Source organism: Panthera onca, chromosome D1, assembly GCF_046562875.1.
Source record: "Panthera onca isolate mPanOnc1 chromosome D1, mPanOnc1 haplotype 2, whole genome shotgun sequence".
NCBI lineage: Eukaryota > Metazoa > Chordata > Mammalia > Carnivora > Felidae > Panthera > Panthera onca.
The window spans coordinates 114,372,818-114,398,274 of record NC_138348.1 but is presented as its reverse complement, the minus strand read 5'-3'; the positions used below and the strand labels follow the sequence as shown (position 1 = coordinate 114,398,274).

Sequence of the window (25,457 nt, the reverse complement as noted above, 5' to 3'; positions counted from 1 at the left end):
CCCCGCACCCGCCCCGCACCCGCCGTGAGCCTGGACTCTTGGCCCCCAGCAACCGTATAGTCCCCCCGCCAAACAGAGCCTGTACTCCTCCGCTCAGCTCCGCCGCTGTCCCACTTCGCCGCGCTCCCGCCCCGCTTCGCTTCGCTCCGCCCCTGCCGCGAGACGGGCCTCGCCGCAGTGCCTGGTCCCGGGCCTCCTCCGCGTCGCCCCTTCCCCGCCCCACCTCGCCCCGCTCCCACCAACCGCAGAGCCCCGACCCAATCACAGACTTGACTACTCGCGTGGCTCCTCCCCAACCAACGCCTCACTTCGCCCCGCCCCCGCCACGAGCCTGGCTTCCGTCCCCGGAAGAACCGCGTCGCCGCGCCCCCGCAGCGCCGGGCTGACCCCCCCCCCGCCGCCTCCGCGTCTCCATGGAAACGGTACGCACTAAAGCCGAGCGAGGAGCGCGATGGCGGCCGGGGAGCCGAGGGATTCGGGCAGCTACTACTTCAGATTCCTGCCTCAGAGAACCTTCCAGTGTCTGAGCACCCAGGAGACCACCAGCCGGCTCCGCCAGTGGTGAGAGGGCGAGGGCGGGGCGGGCCGGCCGCGAGCGCGCCCTGCCGCCGGGCCCGCGCTGACCTTCCTCCCGCCCCCGCCGCAGGTCCATGCTGGGCAGAGTCGCGGCTCAGGCGTTCGGCTTCGACCAGACGTTCCAGGCCTATCGCAAGGACGACTTCGTCATGGTTGGTGCGCGGGAGGGGGAGGCGCCCGGGTGTCCGCCGACTGAGCTGCGGCCCCGCCCGGGCTGGGGTCTGCGTGCGCGGCGGCGTGGGGACGCGCGCCAGCCGGGACTTGTCCCTACGGTCCCCGGCGTTCCGGCCCACCCCCGGGTGTCCCGGCCCCCCCCCCCCCGGCATCCCCCAGTGCCCCGCCCCCCGTGTCCCTGCGGTCCCCCAGTGCCCCGGCCCCACCCCCCCCCCCGGTGTCCCGGCCCCGTCCCCGTGCCCTGGCCCCCCCCCCGGTGCCCCGCCCCCCCGTGTCCCTGCGGTCCCCCAGTGCCCCGGCCCCACCCCCCCCCCCCGGTGTCCCGGCCCCGTCCCCGTGCCCTGGCCCCCCCCCGGTGCCCCGCCCCCCCGTGTCCCTGCGGTCCCCCAGTGCCCCGGCCCCACCCCCACCCCCCCCCCGGTGTCCCGGCCCCGTCCCCGTGCCCTGGCCCCCCCGGTGCCCCGCCCCCCCGTGTCCCTGCGGTCCCCCAGTGCCCCGGCCCCCCCCCCCCCGGTGTCCCGGCCCCGTCCCCGTGCCCTGGCCCCCCCGGTGCCCCGCCCCCCCCGTGTCCCTGCGGTCTCCCAGGGCCCCGGCCGCCCACCCCCCCCCCCCCCCCGCCGCGGGGTCCTCCGTGTACCCTGACTTGGCTTCAGAGGACTTCTGGGTACTTCTGTGGGCTCCCGGAGTCAGAGCGCTCCTGTGACTGCTCCCCCGCACGTGCTCACAGGGGGTTCCGCGGGGAGCACTCAGCCGGCCGGCTCTCCGCAGTGACCTGCTGGAAGGGGCAGCTTGGAAAGAGGGGGACACATAAGAGAACAAGTTCTGGTGCATTCCGTAAAATTCAGTCACGTTATTTGAAATCCGGTTTTTCCCTCGCCAGCTGGACGGCGTTGACGTCTGCGGTCTGTGACGCAGTGCGTCCTGCGGCCCCGCGGCCGCTGATGGAGGGCCGCCGCGCGGGTGAGGGTCCTCCTCGTACCTGCCTGCGGCCGGCCGGGCGGGGGACTGGGCCGGGGCTTCGCACAGAACTGCACGCGCCCGCCTGGCTTGATGCAGGGAACTTCCCGCCTTTTTTTTTGTTTGGCTTTTTTTTTTTTTTTTTTTTTTTTTTGGCTGAGGGGTCAGAGGAGGTTTACAAAAGGCCAGCCACTTGAGATGGGCACTGAAACGTGAGCAGGAGTTTGTCAGGTAGACAAAGTCGGGGGATAGTGTTAGATGGGTGGGACCATATTTTGCACCTTGTGTGCCTCCCAGAAGAGTTTGGGCTTTATCTAGCTAGTGAAGAGTCACTGACAGTTTTTCAAGAAGATCGTAAACTTTAAACTACCGAGGTCACCCTGGCAGAAATGTGGAGCATAGATTGTTAGGACTGAGTCTGGAATCAGTGACACCAGACAAAACCGCTGTCATAGGACACCCTGAATTAGGGCAGCAGCACCAGGAGGCCTGGACGGACGTTTCAGAGAAAGGCAGTACTCCAGGACTAATAAGATACTGAGAATAAGGCAGAAGGGGAGTGTAGGATGAGCGAATGTCTGAGTTGGTTGACTGGAGTGGTAGATGATGCCGTTAAAGCCCTGGAAAATGCAAAAGAAGAAGGAGAATGAGTTCATCTTTAGGCATGTTGAACTTGAAGTGCTTGCAAGTAGTGGGATCCTAGATTGTTGAATCTGAGATCTTGCTTTGTCAGGAGAGAGCTCTGGGCTCAGTATACAGTGTTGGCATCCTCACCATGGGACTAAGGATAAGGGGGAAAGAAGCAATTTATAGAGCTTTCTAAAGGCCTGCCAACATCTCTGCTCACACCTCATGACCTCATAACACAGAGACTAGGCGGTGCAGACTTTTAGCTGAGCACATTGCCATCCCAAATAAAATTGGATTCCTTAAGGAAGAAGAAGAGAATGGATACTGGAGCAGAAACCAGCAATCTGCTAGATTTCATGTGTGGCATAGAATAGACATACATTTAACATTCTATGTTATATAAAATAATATATCAATTTAGAAATACTTTTTTAACGCTCACAGTTTCTGAAACAAGGAAGTTTAATCTTTACATGCATTTTGATATTCGTATCTTTGTTATCCTGTAACTTGTTTGGGAATCATGTAATATTTTCCCAAAGCACATCAGCTTTCCTAAAGTTGAGATACAGAGAAGTCCTTCTAATGCCCCACTGGAAATTCTATAACATGCCCAAAATACCATGTGCGTATATTAGGACAGGGCTTTTTTAAAATTACTATTATTATTCTTTCGGTGCATAATTAACCCCAACAGCATAATGATTCTCGTGTTGCTTTACGTGAGGGGCCTTTATGAAGACTTATTTCCACTGGCTCTAGGTCACTTCACTGCAGGTCACTTAGCCTGCTTCCATTTATAATGGCATATAAAATGTAAGTTGATACTCCCTCCCCCCAGGGATAATTACTAAATCTGAATTAAATTTCTCCTTGTACTGATTTTTGCAGAAGACATCTAAAAGGCATTCAAAATCAGTATTAACTGAGGTTAATTCCAGCTTGTATTTCTTTTCAAAGTGTATATTATATAAATTAAGATAATTGTGGGGCACTTGGGCCACTCAGTTAAGCTCCTGACTCTTGATTTCAGATTGGGTCATGATCTCACTGTTCGTAGGTTCGAGCCCCACTTTGGGCTCCATGCACACGGTGCAGAACGTGCTTGGGATTCTCTCTGTCCTTCCTCTGCCCCTCCCATGCTCTCTCTTTCTCTCAAAATAGATGAAATAAACTTTAAAAGAAAATAAAATATTAAATAAAGATAATTGCACAAACACTCTTTAGCTTGAATTTATAAAGTTATCAACTTGCTTTTTTTTTTTTTCCTGAGGAGTAGTTTTGGGGAAAACTTATTTTTTTCTTTTTTGTGATTGGGCATAGATGATACCTGTGAGGTGTTTATCTTCCAGCACTAGAATGTAAACTCCGTGGCACAGGAACTTGTGTGTGTCATACTGTAGGTATTCAGAAATACTTGCGGAACATATTAATCTTCACCCTGCACACCTGGTCCTCTTCACTGTTCCCTTTCTCATGAAATGACATTCATTCTGTCCAGTTTCTCATGCATCATCTGTGGTTCCTCCCTCGCCCTTTGTCCTTTGTCCTCCTAAACAGTCATTGAGTCCATTCGCTTCTCTGCCTCCCCCTTGCTATCATCTTGACTGATGTGAACATCAGATCTTCCTGGATTACAACAGTACCTTCCCTTCGACCTATTCTCTTAATAACCCTTCAGCTCATTTTCCACGCTGCTGCCAGAATGCATGGTAAAAAATAGGACTGATTTAAGCTCTTTCTTTGCTTACATCTGTTCAGTGTGTTCTTACTACCCTTAGATCACAAATACTCATGAGGGGCGCCTGGGTGGCTCAGTCCATTGAGCGTCCAACTTTGGTTCAGGTCATGATCTCACGGTTCATGAGTTCGAGCCCCACGTCAGTCTCTGTGCTGACATCTCGGAACCTGGAACCAGCTTCAGATTCTGTGTCTCCCTCTCTCTGCCCCTCCCCTGCTCATGCTCTCTCGCTCTCTCTCTCTCTCTCTCTCTCTCTCTCTCAAAAATAGACATTAAAAAAATAATAAAAATAAAATAAAATTGTCCTTCCCCGATCAAGTAAGAGTTTACTACAGTTGTTTTAGAAACTAATTCTTGATATTGTTTGTAATACAGTTTCTAACTTATTCCCCTCAAATTTGTATTTTAGGCTTTTTTCAAAGACCCAAATGTTATTCCTAATTTGAAGTTACTTTCAGATTCTTCTGGACAATGGATTACATTAGGTAAATAAAACATATTTTTATCTTTTCAGATGATGATTTTATTATTATAACAAAATTTTGCCTTTGGAATTTTCATTATTAAAATACACATTGTGAATAATGACTCACCTGTTTGATAACATCAAGGTCAAACATGATGAGCTCTGCCAGGCCTGCCCTGCGTCTTTCTCCTGGGGACCCACTGCTCCTGTCCTGGCACGGCACAGGAGCACCAGTTCTCTTTTCATTCATTGGGAAAGTATTTATTGTGTGTCTCCCATGGACTCTGCTCGATGCAGGGAACAGTGAGGTGAACACAAGAAAATGATGCTCAAGAAACTGGTTGATATGTAAAAAAAAAAAAAAAAAATAGTGCAAGGGGTGCCTGGGGAGGCTGAGTCGGGTGAGCGTTCGACTTCAGCTCAGGTCATGATCTCACAGGATGTGGGTTCGAGCCCCACATCTGGCTTTGCGCTGACAGCACGGAGTCTGCTTCAGATTCTGTCTCCCTCTCTCTCTACCCCTCTGCCGCTCACACACGTGTTCTCTCTCTGTCTGTCTCTCTCAAAAATAAAAACATTAAAAAAAAAATAGTGCAATAATGTGCTACCATAGCAGTAGGAGCAAAAGGAGGAGAGTGTCAGGTAGAGTTCTGCTGATGTGAGGGTGTTTGAGCAAAAGCATTCAGGGCGGGGCAGCGGATTTCTGACCAAGGAAGTGGCCATTCATGGAATGTTCGTAAAATAACATATAAAGTCATGGAAGAGAGTCTTAAAATCTCAAAAAGAAAATTTTATCTATGTAATAATTTCATAGTACCTTGAAACATAGGTAGGAATCTTTAAGCAAAATTACCCAAACAATAGCACTCAAATCTCTTAAATAACTCTCAGGTTAAGGAGTAAACCAGAGAGTTAATAGAAGAGTGGTTTGAAAACAAAAACATGACCACTATATTTTAAATGTTAGTTTGAAGTGTCTTAACAATAGAACCAGTCATTCTTCCACTTAGGAGGAAAATCTGGTTAGTAATGTGGGTTTGTGCTTAAGAAAAATGTAAGTGGATTTTAAATTAGATGGGGTTGTTTTGGTAAATTCCTACATTGCATGTTCATGGAATTCTAGTACTCTTACACAAAAATGACTGCCGAAAGTATTACTCAAGAACGAGATTTGTGACGTTAGAATTAGTAGGTCACGTTTTATTGCTTTTGGCTAAAAACCACTGTAAAATTTATAGAGCAAAAAGCTGGTACAGGGTGATCTTCAGAATACTTTCAGAGTTAGACTGACTCTCCGAGCAAATGTACTTACAGGTTCAAAATCTTCAGAAGGAAATAATCACAGGCACGTAGCAAAGAGTTTATGAGACTTTTACAGTAACTTCAGTCAATTCTTTTACAAAAATAAGGTTCGTTGAAAAAAGTTCAATCTTCCCCCGTACTGAGAAACAGTACTGACTTTTTTCTGATTTTTAAAAAACACATTGCAAAAAGAGAGGTTCTAAAATTCCACATGTGCCTGGCAGAATCAATTAGAAGTACTCTGAAAAATTGGGCAAAAGAGGTAGCACTCTCCTTCAGAAGTAGAAGTTTCTAGAGGATTGCTGTACTCTTCCGTTAGCTTGTTTTGTATCTCCTACCAGCTTTTCTGTTTCTGATGTATCAGCCGTCTTCTCTCCAATTTTCCTCTGAGGGCCAGCTGTTAAAATAAACAGCTTTTGAAAATGAGAGAAAAGACATTCTTGTAGCAAGTGAACCAGTGGTAAAGAGTGTGGTGAAGGATCCCCCTCACTGCTGCCCTCGCCTGGGCCTGGACTGCCAGGGCTTTCTGCCGCGGACCCTGTCTCCCAGATGCTGCAGCCCTCCTCATACAGACACACTGTGCCCTTTTTTGGGTGACATATAATGGATGCTTCCTATGTGCTTAGTTAAGGGCATTATATTCATTACATCCTTTAAATGGCTTTTTTTTTTTTCAATTCATTTTTGAGAGAGCACAAGAAAGACGGCAAAGAGAGAGGAATAGAGGATCCGAAGGGGCTCTGCGCTGACAGCAGCAAGCCTGATGTGGGGCTTGAACTCACAAGCCACAAAATCATGACCTGAGCCAAAGCGGTATGCTTGACTGAGCCACCCACATGCCCCCATTACCTCCTTTAATTCTCAGACCAACTCAGAGAGGTATTATTATATGTCCCTATGTCCCAAATGAAGAGTCAGATTCATGAGCTAAATAATTTGCAGTTTTGCACAGCTGGCCGGACTCCAGAATTCAAGGTCTTGACCACTACACTATCCTGTCTCTGCCATTTCAGCATTAATGAAGCTGTCAGAAAACACCAATTTGGACATCAAATAAATAGACACCTGTGTATTATGCTAATATCGAGGGGAAAAAATACATTCTTAACTTTGTATGTGATCATAGCAGTGCATCACATGTCTTATAAATGGTGGAGACATGATTTTACCATATTTCTGCCTAACAGATAGCATGTGCTATGGACTCAATTGTGGCCCCCCGCCCCCCGCCAAGTTCTTATGTTGATGCTTTAACCCCCAATGTTATTGTATTTGAAGATGAGGCCTGGGGCGCCTGGGTGACTCAGTCGCTTGAGCGTCCAACTTCGGCTCAAGTCATGATCTCACGGTTCGTGGGTTTGAGCCCCATGTCGGGCTCTGTGCTCACAGCTCGGAGCCTGCAGCCTGCTCCAGATTCTGTGTCTCCCTCTCTCTCTACCCCTCCCCTGCTTGCACTCTGTGTCTCTCCCTCTCAAAACTAAATACATATTAAAAAAAAATTTTTTTTTTAAAGATGAGGCCTTTGGGAGCTAATTAGGTTTAGACTACATCTCAAGCAGCCCTTCTGATGGGATGAATGCCCTTACATCAAGAGAAAGAGATCCCAGAGCTCTCTGCCATGTGCTGACAGCCAAGAAGGCAGCCGTCTGCAAGTCAGGAAGAGAGCCTTTACCGGGAGCCAAATCAGCTGGCGCCTTGGTTTTTGGGCTTCCCAGCCTGCAGAGCTGTGAGACATAAATGTCTGTTATTTAAACCACCCAGTCTGGTATTCTGTGATAGCCGCCTAAGCAGACTGACAGATTTTGGTCCCGAGAAGTGGAATGTTTCTGTAACATACCTAAAAAGGTTAGAAGTGGCTGTGAAACTGCATCACGGGTGTTGGTGGAAGAGTTTTGAGGTGCATGCTAGCCCAGATACACGGATGTTAAGCTTGATTCTAGTGAGGTCTCACACAGAAATGAGGACCTTGTTATCAGAAAGTGGAGGAAAGACAATCCATAAAATGCCTGAGAACTTGGCTGAACTATGTTCTGGTGTTTTGGGGAAGGTAGAATTTGCAAGTGATGAAATTATATATTTAGCTGGGACGTGTCTAAACAAACTATTGTAGGAGCAGCTTGGTTCTTCCCGAACGTTTGTAATAAAGTAGGAAAGGAAAAAGACAGATTGAAGAAGGATTCGTTAAGGAACCAGAGCTTGAAGATTTGGCAAATTCTCAGCCTTTTCATATTGTAAAAAATGAGATTCTTTTGAAGAGAACAAATATGGCTGGGCAACCATTTGATAAAGAGAGCATGTGTGTAATTCATGGACTTAATCAGCCATTTCAACAGAAGCCAGAGTTACAGTGGGGATTGTATTGGCAAAGACACTGCCGGTTTGAACTAAAGGGGACAGAAACGAGACAAAATGAAGGCTGTCAGACCTCTTAGATCCCACAGGACCAGACGATAGAGCCATTTGGCTGACACATGGCCGTTCTGCAGGAGAAGAGAAGGACTAAAAGGCAGTTCAGAGATAATCGGGGCCACCCTCAGTTTCAGGAACACACTGTGCCTTTTGGGGGAGAACCTCAGAGGCTGGGCCACCGCCCCAGCGGGTCTGGAAGACAGAACATTGAACCAAAGATGATTATTCTTGAGGCTTAAAGTCTAATGAAATTTGCCTTGCCAAGTTTAGGCTTGCTTGGGACCATCACCCCTTGTTTTCTGTTTCTCCCTTTTGGAATGAAGATGTCTCTCCTCTGCCTGTCTCACCATTGTATTTGGAAGCATGTCACTTGTCTGGATTCACAGGGTCATAGATGGAGAGGAATTTTGCCCCAGGATGAGGTGTACCTCCCTCTTACCCATATCTGATTTAGGTGATATGTAGGTGAGATTTTGGACTTTAGATTTTAGCATTGATGCAGGAATGAGCTAAGACTTTTGGGGCTGTTAGGATAGGATAAACACGTTTTGCATGTGAGAAGGACATGAATTGGGGGTGTGGGTACCAGGGGCAGAATGCTTTGGACTGAATTGTGTCCTTTCAGAATTGATTTGACAGAAGTCCTAACCCACCCATGACCTCATCTAACCCTAATTACTTCTCAAAGGCCCCATCTCGAAATACCATTACATTGTGGTATTTCAATATATTAATTTTGGAGGGACACAGTTCAGTCCCTCGCAAATGCTATTTCTATGCCTCGGAGTACGTGGTTTGAATTTAATTACCTTATCTTACCAACCCAACCCTCCTGCCACTCCCTAAATCAGAGCTAGAGTCATTTATTAGGATGGCATGTTGCCGGGGGGCCTGGGTGGCTCAGTCAGTAGAGCATCTGACTTTGGTTCAGGTCATGATCTCATGGTTTGTGGGTTCGAGCCCCGCATCGGGCTCTGTGCTGACAGCTCGGAGCCTGGAACCTGCTTCAGATTCTGTGACCCCCTCTTTCCCTGCCCCACCCCTGCTTGTGCTCGGTCTCTGTCTTTCAAAAATGAAGAAACATTAAGAAAAAAATTTTTTTAAAGAATGGCACATTGCCCAGTGTCAGTCCCTCATCCTGTGGCCACCAACCCGTCTTTGAAGACCCTCTGGCTCCATACTGCTCTAGTTCTTTGTTCTTGTAGTGTTCACAACTCTTCTGTCACTTTCTGTGGTCTTCTTGTCCCTTTAATCCTCCACAGGATTTTTTCCCCTGAAACAAAAGGAGCTTTTCCTAGAAGTGTAGTTTTTGAAATTACTGAAGCATACACAGTTCCTGTCTCCAGACGCCCATTGTGCGTCCACACAAGGCCAGCTCGAGCCCAGAACAAGTAGCAGGTGCTCTCAGGACTCCAGGTGGGCAACCAGAAGGAAAAGCGCAGATCATCACCAGCCTCACTCTTCTCAAGCTCGAGCTGCTTCCGGCGTAAATACCGAACAAGCGTATCAGGGAGAGGTCACACCAAGGGCCCCCACACCTCGGTGTGTTGTTCTAGGGAGAACTTTGAACAAAGAAGACCACCACCTCTTTATATCTGAGTGTGTGTGTGGATATGAGTGCATGAGAGAGAAATGGAAAGAAACTGAGGCAATAATAAATATTCATTTTAGTCTTTGTGTCTTTCTGTAATTGAGAAGAACCTTTAGTAACGGAAAATCCATTCCTAAAGGACACATTTAGGAAGTAAGTTTGGGGTGGGGAAGGTATGCGGGGGAAAAACTCGAGCTACAAGACGAAAATAGACAAAACATCATGGTCACAAATTTCTCTAATTCCAAACTTGTCAGAACTTGATTAGGGCCTGGTTTGAAACTTACCTTGACTTGGAAAAGCTGGTTTTGGGTCATAAACACTGTAAATGAGATCACAAGGGAGAAATTGCTTATTGGAGAGAAGAAATTTCAAGACATCCTCAGGACTTTACAAACAGCCATTACTTAACATTAATTAAAGTTTTTGTAATACAAATTATAAAGCATTGAGCACAATATAAATCCAAAGTCACACAAAGCAGTTCCAATGCTTTTATAGGCGATTCTGATACGTGGATTAAAACTGATGTAAGAATCCCCTACTACACGAAAAATGATTTCATTTTCAGACATTTTCTAATTTACATACTCTAGGGCTGAAATGGTGAAATTTTGTTACAGACTTTTAGTGATTAATAAAAATGAACAAACGGCAAACTAAGAATTTAATAAGATCCCTAATGTGTCCTTTAAATATACCAAAATATATGCCCTATTTGACTACTTAGAATCCCTGCATTGTAATATTTGTTTTGGAAATAATTGAGAATAATAAGTTAATGTTTATATTCTATAAAATTTTTTTCAGGATCTGAAGTGAAAAAAATTGAAGCCACAAATGTTCCTTGTACACAGCTTTCAATGTCATTTTTTCATCGGTTATATGATGAAGATATTGTACGCGATGATGGACATATCATTAAGTGTTTAGATTCTTTTTACGATCCCTTTCCTATATCTGATGAATTACGAAAAGTAAGTATAGATTTTTAAAATTTCATAATAGAATTTTATTTCAGGAAATGCTTAATGTCAAAAACTTTTACCTATGTAAAATACCTAAAACACCTTTTATCAATTATTAATGATCAGTAATATCAGTTACATTGGTAGATTTTTTTCTTGGATGGGACTTTTACTATCAACTGAATTATCTGTGTATTTCAGTAGTTCTCAACCAGATGCTACTAACAGTCATGCATAGAGGCCAGAGATGTTGCTAAACATCATGCTGTGGGCAGGACAGCCCCCCACAACAGAGTTCTCTGCCCCAAAATTTCAATAGTGCTAAGGCCGAGAAGCCCTGACCTGCTTAACTCATGGCTATTTTTCTTCGATATGGGGCTCTTAACATATCAAATGACTATTTAAAAATATCCCTGTTGTAAAAGAATCGTTCTGTCTCACAGCTGAGATCAAAAAAGCCATTTTAGGGGTGCCTGGGTGGCTCAGTCAGTTAAGCGTCCAACTCTTGGTTTCGACTCAGGTCATGATCTTGTGGTTTGTGGGTTCGAGCCCCATGTCGAGCTCCACACTGACAGTCTGGAACCTACTTGGGGTTCTCTCTCTCCCACCTGCCCCCATCCCTCCCCTACTCACGCTCTCTCTCTCTCTCTCTCTCTCTCTCTCTCTCAAAATAAATAAACTTCTTAAAAAACCATTCGATTACCTAATTTTTTTTTTAGCAAGAGGTGTATTGAATCAGAAGACATAGATTATTTAGCTAATTCCTGAGTTATTATTTATAAGTAACTAAGCAAATCATTCAATATCTTGAGCCCCAAGATCTTATCTGTACAACATAGAGATTAAAATTCCCATTCTATCTTGTTGAAACTGTTGAGATATGAGTTGAGAGAGCATTTAAATACACTTTTAAAAAGTGTGACATGTTAAAACGAAATGCATTATTATCATCATTATTTTATTTATAGAGAGAGCACGAGCAACGGGGAGAGAGGCAGAGGGAGAGAGAGAGCATCTCAAGCAGGCTCCATGTTCAGCACAGAATCCAACACAGGGCCCCATCTCATGACCTAATCCAAAATCAAGATCATGACCTGGGCCTAAATCAAGAATCGGACACTCAATTGACTGAGCCACCCAGGCGCCCCTTATTATCATTAAATTATGGAGATAAACTATTTACCAAATGGGCAAAAATTAGGGCTTTCAGGGGCGCCTGGGTGGCTCAGTCGGTTAAGCTGCTGACTTCAGCTCAGGTCTTGATCTCGTGGTCCGGGAGTTCGAGCCCCGCGCCAGTGTCTGTGCTGACAGCTCAGATTCTGTGTCTCCCTCTCTCTCTGCCCCTCCCCTGCTTGCACTCTGTCTTTCTCTCTCTCAAAAATAAATAAACATTAAAAAAAAAATTAGGGCCTTCAGGGGCTCCTGGCTGGCCCAGTCGATGGAGCAGGCAACTCTTGATCTCAGGATTAGGAGTTCAAGCCCCACATTGGGTGTAGAGATTATTAAAAAAAAAATAAAGCTTTGGTATCAAATAGACATAGATTCAAATACAGGCTCAGCCACTTAATAACTAGGGTACTTAGCCTCATTTGTTCATCTATAAAATAAGAATGATGCAAGAATCATGTGAGGGGCCCCGTGTTGCTCAGTCGGTTAAGGTCATGATCTCACAGTTCATGGATTCGAGCTCTGTGCTGACAGCTCGGAGCCTGCTTGAGATTCTCTGTCTCCATCTGTCTGCCCCTCTCCCACTCGACTGTATCTCTCTCTCTCAAAAAAAAAAAAAATTATGTGAGATAATGCACTTAAAGTGTTTAGCCCAATGCCTAGTATTTAGTAAGCTTTCAGTAATAGTAATGACTAGCCACTAATTACTATTATTCTACATTTAGGAGATGTCGCTATGTGTAAGTTGAATAAGGAGATGTATAAGTTGAATTTATTGTAAATCCAGATGGGAATGACCTAGGGAAGCCCCTGACACACCATTCTGGACATAGACATCTTGTCTGTAGGAGACCGGGAGGCATCCAGCCAGTCTCTGCGTTCTTCTACACCAACAAAACACCTGAAAGAACCCTTAGTTGAAGAAGACAATCAAATTACTCATTGAAGATGTCCAAACACACAACTGAGGAGACTATATATAGTTGCTCTGTAGTTAGGTGGTATGTATAACACAAGATAAGCACTGTACCTTGGGGATCTGATAATTTCTACTCTTCCTTACCAAGGACTGGAAATTAACCTCTACAAAGTGTCTCGTCTAGTCTGGGTCTTCTTCCTTTTGGGGCACTATGTCATCTCTTCTTATCTGTCCCCGATCTCTGCTGGCACATGTACCTCTCTATCACAAGGCCCTGTCCCCTAATTTCAGAGAGCTCACCCTCACTTATACTGAGAGCATTGGCAACGGACTTTTCGAGAGACGGATGCGCCTTCTCTGCTCTGCTGCTTGTCGTCTGGTTTTCTTTTTTTAATTTTTTTTTAGAATTTATTCATTTTTGAGAGAGAGAGAGAGGGAGCATGAGTGGCAGAGGGGCAGAGAGAGTGGGAGACGCAGAATCTGAAGCAGGTTCCAGGCTCTGAGCTGTGTGCTGACAGCTCAGAGCCCAACGCAGGGCTCAAACTCACGGACCGTGAGATCATGACCGTCGGACGGAAGGAAGTCGGACACTCGACCGCCTGAGCCCCCCGGGCTCCCCTCTGCTGCTGGTCTTCTTTACTTCCATGCGTAGCCCTTGAATTCAGGAAGTACCCACACTGTTTTTCTTCCAGTTGCCTCTGCGTTTCGCTCTCGTGTTCTTTGCCGCCCTGTGGCGACAAGCAAGGTGTTAACTTGGTTGCTTTCTGGCTGAAAAAATAAATCAATAAATAACCTCCAGCCTTAGCCTGAACTGAAAAGGGCCCTCCGCCATGCAGCAGCACCGAGCCCGTCACACCGCCTCACCGAGGCCTGCCGATAACCACCTTCCGCAGGCGGCTCACAAGTCTGGCTCCTTAACCACATTGCACACCTCTTCCCTGAGGGCCCCATGTGGAAGCACACGGGGAGATCAGCCGCAGGTGGGTCCCGCTTCCACATTTATTCCCCAAATATTTTCATTTCTGTCATTTTTACACTGCACAGCCTAATCAGTTCAGTAACCAGAGTGCTCATGCGAGGAATGCGTTCATTCGTCATTCCTGAGAGCTTTAGTCGCTCTTGTGTTAAGCCAGATCTTTAGGTAGCTACAAACTCAGGCTTCAATATCACATCATTTCCTTAGAGAGAGAGAGAGAGAGAGAGAGAGAGAGAAGGAGAGAAGCAGGCAAGGAGGGGAGATGGGCCAAGCCGTATGTGTGGCACACCCAGGGAGTAATAAACTGTAAACCACTTCCCCTCACCTTTTACTGCGTGTGACTTTGGCTTTCATAAACTCGTTGTAAGTAACCTGCACACTGGCAACACCACAGAGTTTATTTTAAGTGCCTCTTTTATGCTGACCTTGTGATGAATATTCATTTGAGATTGGGGTAAATCAAATGTGAAGCTTGATCCGGTTTCCTAATTTAAGTGCACTTCTTGCTCCTAGACAGTGATTTTGTATAACTCCTATTTCCCTCCTTTACCTGTTTGGTAGTGTTAGTGTTATGTACAATTTTTACAGCATTCCAACTCCTTGTTGTATGTATTTTCTTTCCCACTTTGTTTCTTGGTTACAGGTTTTTGCCTTTTAACTTTTTGTACTGTGTCGGTATTTTACTGTTAGCTACTTCACATTCTTTTTACAAGCAGGTGGAGTATAAACAACTCAATAAAAGAAATGTGTGTTATGGTTTACATTCGTCACCTTGTTCGTATCTACCGCAGTCGAGTTAATCAGTTGTGTGGAGTGGCCAATGGTATAAGAAACCCTCCCGCGTCCGACCCTGTTGTGCTGTTTTCTGAAAGAGGTGGTGAAGTCTCCAGAGAGCAAGAGTCAGTATAGATGGGTGATGTGTAGGATGATATTATTAGGGGACAGCAGGAAAAGAGGTGGTTATGATGGTCCACTTACCTGGATAGTTCAAAATGGAGTAATGGGGGTGGGCCGGGGCAGGGGTGGTAAGGAAAGTGGTCATCCAGAAGTACAGGGGTAGGGCTTAGAAAATGAGGGCCAGCTTCCAGACTGAAGCAAAGGCTACAGACCTTCTGGGATGGAGAAGTTTCTCCATTTATCTATGGTCCCTTGTTTCCAAATAAGATTTAAGGTGACTCAGCACTAAAATTGCAGTAGTGCTAAAACCATTACTAAAGATATAAATTAGAACAAAGGTATAAAGGGGAAGAGGAGAAGATTTAGATTTATTCCTTTAACTGAGCATCAGTACCTAATGGTAACATGGAGGGAAAATGAGTGCAGGTCTCACCGATGACTCTGGTTGTTCAGGATTGGTTGTTAACATAGGCCTAGGATTATTTGTAAGTTCATAAATGGAAACTTTGGAAAACAAAAATTAGAGCCTTAAATCATGTTAGATTAAGATGAATTTTATCATTTTCCATAGGTTTTACTAGTGGAAGACTCAGAAAAATATGAAATATTTAGCCAAGCTGATAGAGAAGAGTTCCTGTTTTGTCTTTTCAAACATCTTTGCCTTGGTGGAGCCCTTTGTCAGTATGAAGATGTGCTTAATCCGTATCTGGAAACAACAAAGCTTATCTATAAAGATCTAGTGAGGTAATGTTGCTAGATTACAATAGGTAAATCTCTGGTTAACAGAGTGCGTTGTTTAACGGTGCTGGGCTCGCCTGGCGTCTGCTGGGTCCTGTTGACGCCAGCCACCAAAGTGTGTGAGAACAGCACCGCTTCGAACCCCTTTTCCGGCCTCTCCCTTCTCCTCCAGGTTGGGACGTGGTTACATCTCCCTGACTCTCTTTAGCACCCAGTTCCCGGTTCTCATCTGACTGTGCTTCCTTCCCCATCCAGCGGATTACTCGCTCCATGCCTGCTTAGCGGCTGACTTATCCCAGATCTTCTGCCACATTCTCCCCAGGTTCCCGTCGTGCTTACCCCAGGTCTCCTGTCACACTTACCCCAGGTCTCCTGTCACACTTATCCCAGGCGTCCTCTCACATTTACCTCAGATCTCCTGTCACACTTACCCCAGGTCTCCTGTCACACTTTTCCCAGGCATCCTGTCACATTTACCTCAGATCTCCTGTCACACTTGCCTTAAGTCCCCTGTCACCTCACCCCAGGTCTGCTGTCACACTTCCCCCAAGCCGCCTATCACATCAGTTTCCTATCACACTTAACCCAGGCCTCCTGTCACACTTATCCCAGGCGTCCTCTCACATTTACCTCAGATCTCCTGTCACACTTACCCCAGGTTCCTGTCACAGATACCTCGGTCTCCTGTCCACTTACCCACGTCTCATGTCACATTTAGCACAGGTCTCATTTCACATTTACCACCAGTCTCATGTCACCTTTACCCCAGGTCTCCTGTCACAATTACCCCAGGTCTCCTTTCACAGTTACCCCAGATTTCCTGTCATATTTACCCCAGGTGTCCTCTCAAACTTATTTCAGGTCTCCTGTCACCACATCCCAGGTGTACTACCCTTTTACCTCAGGGCTCCTTCACACTTACCCAAGGTTCCTCTCATACTTACCGCAGGTCTCCTGTCACATTCACCCCAGGTGTGATGTCACTTTTACCTCAGGTCTCCTGTCATATTACCCCATGTCTCCTGTCACACTTATCGCAGATCTCCTGTCACATTCACCACAGGCTTGATGTCACTTTTACCTCAGGTCTCCTATCACACCTACCCAGGGCTCCTGTCCCATTTACCACAGGAATCCTGTCACACTTACCCCAGATGTCCTGTGCATTTACCACAGGTCTCTTGTCGTATTTACCCCAGGTCTTCTGTCACATTCACCCCAGGTCTGATGTCGCTTTTACCTCAGGTCTCCTATCACACTTACCCCAGGTTCCTGTCACACTTACCCTAGGTCTCCTTTCACACTTATCCCAGGTCTCGGGTCACACTTACCCCAGGTCTTCTGTCACACTTAAGGCCTCCTGTCACACTTACCCAGGTCTCCTGCCACACTTAACCCAGGCCTCCTGTCACATTTATCCCAGGTGTCCTCTCACATTTACCTCAGATCTCCTGTCACACTTACCCCAGGTTCCTGTCACAGATACCTAGGTCTCCTGTCCACTTACCCAGGTCTCATGTCACATTTAGCACAGATGTCATTTCACATTTACCACAAGTCTCCTGTCACATTTACCCCAGGTCTCCTTTCACATTTACCCCAGATTTCCTGTCATATTTACCCCAAGTGTCCTCTCAAATTTACCTCAGGTCTCCTGTCACACTTACCCCAGGTTCCTCTCACACTTACTACAGGTCTCCTGTCATATTTACCCCAGGTCTCCTGTCACATTCTCCCCAGGTCTGATGTCACTTTTACCTCAGGTCTCCTTTCACATTCATCCCAGGTCTGATGTCGGTTTACCTCAGGTCTCCTATCACACTTACTTACCCCAGGCTCCTGTCACACTTACCCTAGGTCTCCTTTCACACTTATCCCAGGTCTTGGGTCACACTTACCCCAGGTCTTCTGTCACACTTAACCCAGGCCTCCTGTCACACTTATCCCAGGCGTCCTCTCACATTTACCCCAGATCTCCTGTCACACTTACCCCAGGTTCCTGTCACAGATACCTAGGTCTTCTGTCCACTCACCCAAGTCTCATGTCACATTTAGCACAGGTCTCATTTCACATTTACCACCAGTCTCCTGTCACCTTTACCCCAGGTCTCCTGTCACACTCACCCCAGGTCTCTTGTCACACTCACCTCAGGTCTCCTGTCATGTTGGCCCCAGGTCTCTTTTCACACTTCTCCTAGATTTCCTGTCACGCCCACCCCAGAACTCCTGTTATACTTACCCCAGGTCTCCTGTGACATTTACCCCAGGTCTCTTTTCACATTTCAGGAGAACACAAGATTCCTCAGGTTGTGTAAATTTGCTTGACTAATAGTAGAACAATTACCTTTTTTGTAAAGAGGTGGAAAGGTTTTTATCTAGGCATAAACTTTACATTTTTAAATTAATTCTAAATTCCAGGTTTGCTTAGGTGATCCACTGCTTCTGTTTTTTTCTCTTTGAAGATCTAATTGGTATAAAAACTTTATAATCATTTATTTATACTTTGATTGGGTTGGGCTTTTCAGTGATGAAGATATTGGATCGTGTCTGTAGGCAAAAGGGATAGGAACAAGTGAAAGCAGAGTTTAGTTACAAAATTTTGCTTTAATCGGAAAAAAACAGAATTAGCTTGTTGTAAAACTCTCGATCGTTACTTGCACTCAGCATCTCAAATCTCACTTCTGCTCTGTGTGTCAGCTGTGTGACAACTACGTGATGTAGTTATTTCACTTCATTCTTTTTCTTATATAGTTTTTTTTAAGTTGATTTATTTTGAGAAAGAGAGAGCGAGAGAGTGGGGGAGGAGGAGAGAGAGAGGAGAGAGAGACTCCCAAGCAGGCTCCTCGCCGTCACCTCAGAGCCGGATGCAAGGCTGGAACCCGTGAACCGCGAGATCATAACCTGAGCCAAAACCGAGAGTCAGACGCTTCACTGCTTGAGCCACCCAGGGGCCCCTCTGATACGGTTTTAAAAACAAAAATTATTTCTTTAATTTGCCTCTGATTTTTGTGGAAAAGTTACTCTGCCAATACATAAAGATTGTCCAAAAAAATGTTAGAAACAGAATTTGAGAAAAACATATACATACTCACATCCAAAACATTCTGTCCTTATATTCAGCTCGTGAAAACCCGTAGGCCTGCTTCCAGCACTCCCTGCAGATACTCTGTGGTACACCTAGTCTCACACACACACACACGCGCGCGCGCGCGCACACTGCTGCCACGACATTGTGTTGTACTTCACTGGCCACGTGAACGTGTGGAATTCGTCACCATCGTGTGCTATGCAAGAGGAGATCCTGCCGGAGGTGTTTGAAACAGAAGTACCTTTAGAACCTAAACACTGAAGAGACTGCTTTCCCTGACCTCCCCTGTCCTGGATTCTCACCTGTGACTCTCTTCCACACTGCTTGGGTGCTAAGTGAAACTATGGCTCCAGGGTTCACGGCCGCTGGTAAAATGAGTAGTCAAGACTCACGGCACCCAACAGAAAGAAGAGAATCACACCCTCAGAATCCCTTAGGCAGGCAACCGACGAGTGTTAATATTGTGCACAGAACTCCGCCAGGCTCCGAAGAGACTACCAGAGGAGCATCAGACAGCCCTTGACCTTAAGGAAATGATAAGAAACTAACATATTAAGTAATAGTTTGGAAGGTTTTATAAGGAAAAATTGTTACGAAATCAAAGGTTCGATTTTTTATAGGCAAACGTTTGCAGCTCCTGATACTGTAATAAATACCCCAGAAGTTGAAAAGAGGACATTATTAGGGTGGCTGTGTTAGGGAAGTCTTGATGGAATGGGGTCCCCAAGAGCCAGCAGAGAGGGCAGCCCGTCCCCTGTCCAGGGGAGACACGCATGTCACTAGTCTGCCATTCCAGGGGACGCTGAGAAGGAACCAGCCCAGTTACAGCATTACTCTTATTTGAGAACCATTAACTATTTCTCATGATGATCCAAGTTGAAGCATGCTGATGAATTCCTCTGCTAAGTGCGGAGGAGATGTGAAATTGTCTTCCCAAAACAACTTTAGAGGAAAATTATGATTAGAGTAAATGTTCGCTTAAGATGGCTTAAGTGCCAGTGCAAAGCAACCGAATGGGCTAAATGGTCACAGAGTCCCTTCAGAGCCGTGCCGGTTTGCTTATCACTCGCACTGCCTCTGGCTTTTCTAGCTGGTCGTGCTGATTTGGGTCAGAGGCGGTGGCATCTGGTCAAGGTGAGGGTGCAGGGTGGATCGGTGTAGCTTCTCGGGAGGAATGCACGTGTAGGGGAAGCACCCGTGGACCTCCAGCAGTTGTCGGTAACTTGTCATCCTGAGCCACATATCCAGACAAGTCACTTGTACGAGCCAAGTTAACCGGCAAGGATATTGTTTTTTCCTGTCCCGTGACTTGAATTTTGGGCGTTTACACATTTTTTAGGAGAACGTCTGCTATCTTTCTAATTGTACACGCAGTAGCTGCTTTACATTATCTGACCTGCCCTTGCAGAGAAACGTCATCACTAATCTGCTCCAGAAAAGACGTGCGTCCCTTATGTGTGTCCGTGTTGGAGGCACGTCACAGAGCTTGATTTTAGTGGTCTCTGGCTCAAACCAAAGGGTGAAAACATTCTGAAGATATGTTTTCCCTCATCCATTATTACAAGTCCCATAAAATACCCTTTTGAAACGTTCTGGAAAGTGCCTTCTTTTCAAGGATTATGGTTCTTTTAAATAATATAGGTAATACTTCAGAGCCGGTTCATTAGAGAGTAAATATGACCAGTTTCATTACATTTGAAAAATGTCTATGCAGAAATAATTCTGTAGTTACTAATGGAAGCCTTTGTCTTTTCTGCTGTCAATATTAAACACAGGCTCCGATCAAAGTTCTTGGAGAGGTTTTCCAAACTGCGTATCTGCCTGAGATGTGAAATTTTATTATTTAAACGGTGAGGCTTAGATTATGGCCCTCAAATGCTAATTAAGCAGTGGGATTCTTATTTCTTTTTTTTTTTTTTAAGTTTATTCATTTATTTTGAGAGAGAAAGAGAGCGGGAGAGGGGCAGAGAGAGAGAGAGAGAGAGAGAGAGAATCCCAAGCAGGCTCCGCACTGTCATCACAGAGCCCGACGCTGGGCTCAAACTCCAGAGCTATGAGATCATGACCTGAGCTCAAATCAAGAGTTGGTCACTTAACCGACTGAGCCACCCAGGAACCAACTTCTAATAATGTTCAAATGGTAGTTTCTTCGGTAAGTAGTACGCTACAGTACACGTATGTGTGAAGTGATTGTTAAATGAAGTGTCGAACACTAAATTTTCTTCTCAGTTTATTTGGTAAGTACAAACTTTTACAAGGGTTGGTCTAGGTTGTTTTTGTTTTTGTTTTTTACTGGGCTAATTTACATGCAGTAAAGTGAACAAATTATAGTGGACCTACAGCTTAGTGAATTTTTGTATATTTACACCCGTATCACCATCTCCAGATCAACACTTCAAATCGGATATAACCATAGGTATGTTCTGTAGTTTGGTTTGGGTGGTTATGTAGGTGTGTGCAGTATAAATGTTTTATATGGAGTGACTATAGTTACCCCTTGGATAAGCACAGAACTTCACATATAGTCTTCAGTTTTTAAGCAGTATATGTTAAGCGTTTAGAGAAATAAAATGACCTTAATCCATGTCGTAGAAGGATATGGAAATTAATTGCATGATTTCTGCAGATAAAAGCTGCCTAAAAAAAAACAACTGCCTAAGAACTTTTAACCCTGACATGGCTCAGGTCTGCCCATTCCAGTAGGTGCACACACACACACACACACACACACACACACACACACTGGACACAGTCCCCCTTCGTTCTCCTCCTGGCCCACCTCACTCTTCATACGTAGTGAAGGAGAAAGATGCTTGCACCTAGTGAAGTGAGGAAGGGGCCAGCTTCCTTTCAATGTGACGTCCCCCTGTCACCCAGGAGGACTGCCTGTGGGGCACATCTGCTGGATTGGAGGCAGGGGGTGAGCGGTTGAGACCTAGGGACCTGGATGGACGCTGTGTCACCTGGAGTCTATTCCCAGAAATACCACTTTTGGCCGGAATGTCTTTAATGTCTCGTTTAACTTCTCTGGCCCTACTGTCTCTAAACCTGGTAAAGTCGTGCCCGACAGCCTCGTGGAGCTGTGTGGTCTTTATATGAGGGAAGTCATAGGAAGGTATTTGGCAGATGGTAAAGCATTAGGAAGGGAACATGTGTGCATCTCTCTCTGTAGCTTGTTCCTTCCCTCTCTGTGCTCCCGCTCTGTGCTCCCGCAGGGAATCTTGTGGGGGAGAGTAACTGAAAGAGAGGTACTGAAAGAAAATAATTTTAATACGATATAATTTAATAATACATAATTTAACAAACAGTTTTCATATACCTTATCCCCCTCGATTCTCACATAATTCTAAAAAGAACCATAGTATGCCCAGTTGACGTGTGAGGAAACTGATGTTCAGAAAGGTTAATCTTTCCCAAAAGGAACTAACAAATCCGTGCCAGAGCCGGCGTGTGTGTTTACATTGTGGGATTCTGCAGTTGCGCTTTTACCTACCCCTTACAGCTGCCTACACTTCACTCGGACTTTTATCAATTCTTAGTTTTCTGATAATTGTCTCTGGCTTGGGAAACATTCATCCTGAGTCTCGGTCAGACCTCACATATTCTGACTGTAAAATTCCACGTTCTGCAGTTCTCCATCCTGGGGTAAAACTGCGGGTCCGTCCTTTTCAAACCGTTTGAGTCGGATATTGTGTATTTCTATATTATGTATGTGTAAGAACACCTGCATACTAAAGGGATCAGTATTCTAAATGTATTATGCCAAACACTAAAAAAAAGGCGGGGGGTGGGGGGCACCTGGGTGGCTCAGTCAGGTAAGCATCTGACTTCAGCTCAGGTCTTGATCTCACGGTCTGTGGGTTCGAGCCCCACGTCGGGCTCTTTGCTGACAGCTCAGAGCCTGGAGCCTGCTTCGGATTCTGTGTCTCCCTCTCTGTCTCTCTGCCCCTCTCCTGCTCATGCTCTGTCTCTCTCTTTCTCTCAAAACTGAATAAACATTAAAAAAAAATGCAGGGGTACCTAGGTGGCTCAGTTAAGCGCCTGACTTCAGCTCTGGTCATGATCTCACAGTTCGTGGGTTTGAGCCTCGCATCGGGCTCTGTGCTGAACACTTGCTGGGAGCCTAGAGCCTGCTTCGGGTTCTGTGTCTCCCCCTCTCTCTGCCTCTCCCCCGCTCATGCTCTCTCAAAAATGAATAAATGTTAATAAATAAACAAAAATAAATGTATTATGTAAATGCTTGTTATATTTAAAATGTATCCCTTCCCCCCCCCCCCCACATTTTAGTGTTCGAAAGAATCCTCAAACCAAGAAAATACAAATTACCTCTTCCATCTTTAAAGTTACGGCATATGTAAGTGTTGAAGGGGAATTTGCAACCAATCAATTTAATTACTGGGTATTAACAGGGTTGTTACAATGGGAGTTAGCAACTAGTGCGATGTTATGTCTAGGAGAAAAGATGATGGATGATATTTAGTGTTTTTGTCAAAATTAGAAGTTGGTAAGTTACGCTTTTATTTGGAGAGCCATACAAACGTCCCCCCCGGCCTCTTTTCTGTTGTCCCTGTCTAATAATAGTCCGTCCTTATTTAAGAGCGAAATGTGTGACTCAGATGTAGTAGAACGCATTCTCTAGTTTGTCGAACCATAGCTTCTAGGGCAGATAAGTAAGGATGTTGTAAATGTCTGTATATCACAGAATCTGATGCTTGAATTCTAGTGCCCTATAAAAGATTGTTAGCACATTTGAAGCAGTTTCTAAGTATCTTTATTCAATCACCTAACAAATACTATTAAGTGCCGGTTGTGTGTCCCCCGCTGTGTTGGGCATTTTGTGGTGATAAACAAAAGAAACAAAGTTGCTTCCCTCATAGTATGTAAAGATCACATTCTAAAGGAAAGCAAAGATAGAAGAAAATTGCAAAACAAAGTTTTGCACTATTAGCACTTTAAAAGCACTTTTTCAAAAGAGAAGATTTCCTTTTAGACTATAAGTTCCTTAAGGTCGAGAATTATATGCATTTGTATTGTACATATGTACTGTTAGCCCAGTAGGCTGCTGTCAGTAAATATTTTAAAGTATCAGTTAATTACCAATTTAATTGTCAAAGATTTGATGTAAGTTTCATGACATTTTAGCAGAAAATATATAGTAGTTAAATATGTTTATTATTACTTACATGTAGTTGTAGACTAAATAACCTAGGTTTATCTTTTTCAGGATTCCGCTGGCATGTGCTACCCTTCAACAAAGTCTCATGAACAGACATTTTCTTACTTTCTTGTGGATCCGATCAGGCGTCATGTTCATGTTCTATACCACTGTTACGGGGTGGGGGAAATGTCTTAACAGTATTCTTTCAGATTATCGATTTTACTGTTTTTACCAATTTTTTATTTTGACGTCATTTTATAGGTAAACGTCTCCTTTGCCAGTTAATTTAAGTAAAATGTAGAGAAGCCGCATAGAACAGAAGGACACAGTACAAGATGCCTGTCCTTAGATTTGCCTGGAGTGGCAGCATAGGGACCGACCTCCATCCCTACCACGGTCTACACCAATATAGTTGTGGACAATTTACAGAAAGTTACAAGGAACCAAAAATCCAGTCCGTATCTGTCGCATTAGGATTCAAGTAAGGCCTCGATTTTCCACGTATTTTACTTTAGAAGCTAATTAATTTTAGCTTGAAACTGTGGCAGAAAACTGACCATCTCTCCACTGATCATTATTATCAACTGTTAGCTTTTCAAAGTTGAGTTTCATTTAATTGCATTTCTTCATTGCATAAAGATTTACACGTCCAGGGTGGAAAATGCATAACAATTCCTTTGCTTCGTTTGTCCCAGTTAAAATCCTCAATAAAAAAGTCATGTTCTGAAAGTAATCATGTTCTGAAGTCTTTTAGCACATAATAAATTACCTCTGCGGCTGCCCCGCAGCTGGCCGAGGATCCACCTCTGAACAGAGTTGCCCCGATGGTCTCACTGAGGTGGCAAGAGAGGAAAGAACAGGTCTCGTAGGCTACATTCTCCTGTTTCCTCATTACTTTCCAAGAATGAATATATAACTTAGGTTTCTCTCATGGGAAAAATGACCAACCTGTACCCAGAGGAACAGAGAGCCTGCGGGAAACGTTGGGACTTTGAGGAGAGGCAAGTTTGGAGTCTGTTTGCGTGTCGTAAGGACAAGAGTGATGACCTTGGATTTGTGCCTGTGGATTTACCTGAAAAGCAGCCACCAATTAGCTAGACGGTTCGGGGGGGAGACGGGTTGTGTCACCTGTGATGCCCAGCCCAGTGCTTGGCATATTCCGCGTCTACTGGGCGAATATTTTCCAGACGCGTTCATGACATCCACAGATATTTCTTAAACCGTGTAAGAAAAGTCAGATTAAGAACTGAAGTGTCGCACCCGTCCTGCCCTACCACACGGACCCTGCAACCTGGGGACTCTCCCTCAATCACCAGGTCAGCCGGTCGACGATTCTGCCTGTGCATCAGCTCCGTGCAAGGTGCACCATCCCCCAGCCCAGTAGTGAAGGTTGTCTGTCAGAGCGGGTCCCCGGACGGGGATCGCGGCCTGAATCCAGAGGGGCAAGACGGCGGCGTGAGCTGGGCCTGGGAGGGCCCCAGTCTGGGGCTCCACAGCACTGGGACGGGGGGCGGGGGAGTCTCGGCAACAGAGAAGAGCCTTCCCCCCAACTCGCGCCCCGTGTGGGGGGGCGTGATGTGGTGGGTGTCGGAGCCTGGCGCTGGGACCGAAGTCCAGGACTCACAGATGGGCTGGGCTTCTCTCTGCCGTAGAGGTGGGGGTGCAAAATACCTTTGAAGAAAGATTGCTTCATTGATTGG

At 45.6% G+C, this 25,457-nt stretch overlaps 1 protein-coding gene across 5 annotated transcripts; it reads left to right on the top strand.

Moving 5' to 3' along the window:
* The first annotated feature begins 238 nt into the window (after nucleotides 1–238).
* On the top strand, nucleotides 239–24,490 carry CFAP300 (cilia and flagella associated protein 300). 5 transcript variants are annotated; one of them, XM_060604542.3, is made up of 8 exons: nucleotides 242–561; nucleotides 647–728; nucleotides 4,488–4,563; nucleotides 10,657–10,823; nucleotides 13,794–13,880; nucleotides 15,345–15,517; nucleotides 22,887–22,953; nucleotides 23,824–24,490. In XM_060604542.3, exons 1-8 carry the CDS (start codon nucleotides 452–454, stop codon nucleotides 23,950–23,952), a joined length of 891 nt encoding a protein of 296 aa, XP_060460525.2. In that variant the 5' UTR covers nucleotides 242–451; the 3' UTR covers nucleotides 23,953–24,490. The 5 variants fall into 5 exon arrangements, with proteins under 5 accessions (XP_078288779.1, XP_081646533.1, XP_060460525.2 ...); XM_081790407.1 differs by lacking the exon at nucleotides 13,794–13,880 and having other exon boundaries at nucleotides 241–561; nucleotides 15,345–15,512; nucleotides 23,824–23,939; XM_060604543.3 differs by lacking the exon at nucleotides 13,794–13,880 and having other exon boundaries at nucleotides 261–561.
* Nucleotides 24,491–25,457: the final 967 nt, after the last annotated feature.

Excerpts from the sequence above, each read along its gene's own strand:
- CFAP300 (XM_060604542.3), top strand. The coding sequence starts at position 452 with ATGGCGGCCGGGGAGCCGAGGGATTCGGGCAGCTACTACTTCAGATTC. Across the intron at positions 562-646 it reads ACCAGCCGGCTCCGCCAGTG|GTCCATGCTGGGCAGAGTCG; the intron begins GTGAGAGGGCGA and ends CCCCCGCCGCAG. Across the intron at positions 10,824-13,793 it reads TATCTGATGAATTACGAAAA|GCGGCTCACAAGTCTGGCTC; the intron begins GTAAGTATAGAT and ends CACCTTCCGCAG.